This window comes from Rhea americana, unplaced genomic scaffold, assembly GCF_003343005.1.
Source record: "Rhea americana isolate MKP2758 unplaced genomic scaffold, rheAme1 scaffold_178, whole genome shotgun sequence".
Taxonomy (NCBI): Eukaryota; Metazoa; Chordata; class Aves; order Rheiformes; family Rheidae; genus Rhea; species Rhea americana.
In genome coordinates, this window is record NW_028185905.1 from 1,325,684 (window position 1) to 1,330,626 (window position 4,943).

The 4,943-nt window shown below is 50.4% G+C and overlaps 1 protein-coding gene across 1 annotated transcript; it reads left to right on the forward strand.

The window, feature by feature from the left end:
• Positions 1-274: 274 nt before the first annotated feature.
• ANKRD34C (ankyrin repeat domain 34C) lies at positions 275-1,879 on the forward strand. Its single transcript, XM_085301533.1, has one exon. The coding sequence runs from the start codon at positions 275-277 to the stop codon at positions 1,877-1,879; it is 1,605 nt and encodes a 534-aa protein (XP_085157659.1).
• The last annotated feature ends 3,064 nt before the right edge of the window (positions 1,880-4,943 follow it).

Genomic DNA, 4,943 nt, shown 5'->3' on the forward strand with positions numbered 1-4,943 from the left:
ACAGGCAGTGTGAGACCCTATGTGCAAGGTGCTATAAACATGCAGAAGGGGGGAAGGCTCAAGGCAGCTTTTACCACCTGCCCTGTCAAGGTCTGAAGCAGCCAAGGTCAGAGAGCCAGCGGGATGCAGAGCAGTGCTGAGCATGGTGTCTCCTGGGAAGCCAGGGAGGGAGCAAGATCCAGGGCTGGGGAGCAGGCACTCATTTGTCCTTCTCTATTACTTTTAGTTGTGGGCTGATACCACCTTTCCCTGCCACTGAGCACCAGCCAGGGCCATGGATGAGGCAACAGAGCTGCAGATGGGTGGGAACTCTCTCCTGAAGGCAGTGTGGCTTGGCCGGCTCCGGCTGACCAGGCTTCTGCTGGAAGGGGGGGCTTACATCAACGAGAGCAATGAGAAAGGGGAGACTGCCCTCATGGTGGCCTGTATCACTAAACATGTTGACCAGCAGAGCATTAACAAAGCCAAGATGGTGAAGTACCTGCTGGACAACAGAGCTGACCCTAACATCCAGGACAAGTCTGGGAAAACAGCCCTCATGCACGCCTGCATCCAAGGCGCTGGGGAAGACGTGGTCTCCTTGCTGCTGGAGAATGGGGCAGACCCCAGCCTAGAGGACCACTCTGGAGCATCAGCTCTGGTCCATGCCATCAATGCTGATGACAAGGATGTGCTGCAGCATCTCTTGAATGCCTGCAAAGCGAAAGGGAAAGAGGTGATCATTATCACCATGGATAAATCAGCCTCTGGCACCAAGACTGCTAAGCAGTACTTGAATGTTCCCCCATCACTGGAGTTCAAGGAGAAGCCACCTGCTGAGGCTTGCACAACACCTTCCGACATCAACCTGAAAACACCTGTCTCAGCACCTTCCCCTGCTGAGGAGGAAAACAGCATCTTTGACTCACACCCAGCACATCCCAGGGACAGCCACTCTGCCAAGGCTCCCAACGAGCTGCCCTCTCCCAGCCAGAAAACCTGCAATCCTAAGAGAGCCCGCTTGCCGCAGCTGAAGCGGCTGCAGTCAGAACCGTGGGGTCTTATCGCACCCTCAGTGCTGGCTGCTTCCACAAACCATGATGATGCTAAGCGGGTCTGCACAGACGATGAAGTAATCATGGGCATCAGTGACCTGTCCTTTTCCAAAAAGGCTTCTGTAGCTAGGACCAACAGCAGCAAGAACAAAGATCCATCTCTCTTCCCCCTGGTAGATGAGCAGGCTCTGAAGACACCATCGGTTTCTGGGTCAGTCACAAGGAAAACAGTTTATGAGAAGAGTCAGGCTGCCCATCAGCGCTTACCCCGAAGAAGCACAGTTCCTGTAGAGTCAGAAAGCATCAGCTCCTCCACTGTGGGCTCAGCAGTGGCAATGGACACGCTGCACTGGAGAAGGCTGGCCACCGACTACCATGATTCCAACTCACAGCTTTCCTGCAGCTCCAGCACTGGTCCAGTCGATGCAGGGAAGGTGCCTTTGGAGAGGAGGAAGCTCAATGGTTCCCATCTGGCTTTGTCCAATGGCTCACGAGAGTCCCTGGACAGCATCACCAGCACATCTCCYGGGACAGTCCGGCGCCGACCGCCCAACCTGCTAGAAAGGCGAGGATCTGGGACCCTTCTGCTAGATCACATCTCTCACACAAGACCAGGATATCTGCCACCTCTGAATGTGAACCCCAACCCCCCAATCCCTGACATTGGCTCTAACACCAAAACTTCCTCTCCACTCACTGCTGGCTTAAAATCCTTGGTACCCATTGCTCCTAGCTCACCCAAAAGAGGTGACTTCAGAACCAAAAAGAAGCTCCTCCGGAGACACTCCATGCAAGTGGAGCAGATGAGGCAGCTCTCTGATTTTGAGGAAATAGTGGCTCTGTAGTTGCATGACACTTTATCTTCCAGAAAGCTTACCAAATCCATGTTCCCTCTGTAGAAATGTAAATGACCGTTCCTGAACACAGCAGTCACCCAGCTCTGGGGGAAGCACTGGCAGCTGAGGGGGTATCTAGACCTGCATATGGGGTTGAGTGAGGAGATGCTTGCACCCAGTTTCCAGACCTGTAAAGAGAACTAGGGAATCACAGGCAACAGGGAATCAAGCCCAAACATTTAAAGTATCCTCCGCTCTTAATTCATTTCTGCACTTCCCCCCAAGAGCAACTCTCTGAGAGATCGGTTCTCAGAATATCTGAGATACACTCAAGCTTCACACAAAGGCTGCTGGCTGCAGTTCATTTATTCCTGATTATTTATGATCCATTTCTGTTCCATCCCACTCGTTCTGACATAGAAACTAGTCTGGGAGCTCCATGTCAGGGAGCCACAAGGATGATATATTTGTGAAGTGCCTATCAGGAAGGAAAGGAGCTTAATGCTGTGAGAGGCTGGAAGAACAGAAATAACCCTCCTTAGCAATTGAATGTATTTATACCTTCACTGTACTGGAGAAGGGAGACAATCCTCTCCGCCTCAGAGATATCCAAGCACTTTGAAACCCCAGATGCTGAGTTAAATCTGTTACTGATGCTACCCAGTGTCTTCAGTGGGCTCGCATCTGGGATGGATTTGCCTCAGTTTCTCTAAAACAACTCAAATTCAGAGGCATTTTCCATCACATTGAGCAATTGCAAGCACTGAATTCCTGGCCAGGGAACACTCTGAGCTCTGTCTGTATGGGAAGCTTCTGCCAAGGATGGAGGCGTCAGCGGTGCACCCGGCCCAGGCTGCCGTCACAAGGTGGGCTCCCAGCGGGCTGTGCTTGAGGCACTGCAGCGTCGGTCTCCAGGCAAGGCCCTCATCCCCGGCTGCCTCAGAGCTGCATTGCCAGCATACAGTGCGCTTAAGGGGGTTCTTCCCAGCAGAGAGGGAACCTGCAGGTATAGCACCACAGCCAGGATGCGTCTCTCTTCTGCTCCGCCACTGCAATAACAGTCTTTTGGGGCCAATGGCAATGGTAGCTGAGGCTGCTTTTGACTGCCCTTGTTTACCCTGGAGAGCTGGCCCTGAGCAAGCCCAGTCCGGGTCCAGGCAGCGGCGAAGTGGGTTGAGCTCTCTCTGCCCTCAAGCAGCGCTGTGCACCTCCCCAKCCATGCAGGCAACCCCCATCTGCCTTCAGATGTGTGGACAGGGCTTGTCCGTATTTGAGGCAGACTGCTGTGTGGCCCCCAGTGCCAGCACAAGGAGAGCATTTCTGAAGGGACTGCACTGAAGGGTGGCAGAAGCAGACCCAAGCGAGAGAGGAGGGGAAGGACTCCCCAGGGGCCTGGTCTCGGGCAGGAAGAGGGGGTAGCCAAGAGACAAGCCTGCCTGGTGTTGGTGTCTACAGCAGCTTTTTGCACAACCTGGTCCTGATGCAGCCAGGATATTTGTCTGCAAAGCTGGCGGTGGGAATCTGTGTATCCTTCCTTGTGCATGGGGACCCAGACCCCAGTCGTACAAATGGAGCTGTGCAGCACCTAGTTGTAGGACCAGGCCTACACAAGTAGCACATGGCAGCTTTGCAACATCAGGGCAGCAAGACCTTGCACCTTCAACCCCCTCCYACCCACGTCCCTCACTGCTTTGGCCTCACCAAAGCACTGGCTGTGGGGAACACTCCCCACCACATATTTATTTTGGACTGGGTTTCTTTTGACCTTCCTGTGCAGCAGCTGCTGTCAATCTCAGCTAAACCCCACTGCACAGAACAAGTTTGAAGAGGAAAATCAGCCCACGGTCTTGTGCTATTAACTCAGTGAATGTTTTGGATCTGCAGCCTACCTTAAATGTTGTGTCACTAGTTTAAACTCAAGTGAGAATAACTCGTGTGGGTTTATTCAATGAAATTTTACATGTCCTGACACCCACGGTAAAGACAGCACAGCATCGCTTTGACAAGCAAGTGACAGCAGTCTCACTCCACTTGGGCTGATGTGTTATTCTGTCATTGCCTAGATCAGCCAAATACAAGCTTCCGTTAGTCTTTCTGAAATCACTCATGATGAGCTAGTACCTTACCAGCGCATTAGCTGTCCTCCAGACTGTTGCAAAAGTTTGCACAGTTTCTGCATAAAGCAGCATTATATGTTGTTTTTAAGTGCACAAGAATGTTCTTTGAAAGTGCATTTTAGATTTAAATATGCTATTTAGATCAAAGATGGGCTTATATTTTTTACCGCCTTAAAATTTATACATTCTGTAAGTCAAATGTCTTATATAATGAATTTCAGGCATATTTTACCTATAACAATGAAGTTTGTCTTATATTTTAGATTGTGAATTTGAATCCTATAGTTCACTCTTTCTGTTCATTTTTAAATATTCCAATATTTTGTGGGTTTTTAAAGTAACATTTGACATCTTTTGTTAGTGATCTAAGACAATAGTACCTGCAAAACGCAGGTTACATGTTATGAGCTTCCTGCATTCTGTGCATTGGAGCTGGGAATGTGACAAGTGCTCCTTTATTGGAATATACAGGAATATTTTAATCAACTTACTTAAATGAGCGTGTATGTTTGTGTGCATATAGACATAAATATGCAGAAAGACATTTGAAGATAGTGTCATGTAATAGCATAGAATTTTTATATTATTATTATATTAATAAAAAGTTTAGTATTGTCTTTAAATCTGTCACTGCAATTTCCAGAGTTATGAATTATTTTCCTTTATAACTCCCCTGCACACGGGACAGTTAGCAATTGGGTATGCAGAGTGGGGTGCCCAGATGGCCCTTCTTGCCCCAGCACTCCCCACAGCGCAGACGGGTTGGGGCTGCAGCACTGCAGCAGCACCCAGAGCAGCTCCACATTGGCCTGACCAGGGCAGGAGCCTCTGCCCCGAGGGGCTGTGGCGACGGCCCTGGGGAGCTTCACCCGGGCCCCTGGCCCCAAGCACTGTCCTGGTGCCAATACATGGAGCGACATCCAGTTTGCCAGTGCCCGGAGTAGCGGAGGTCCCAG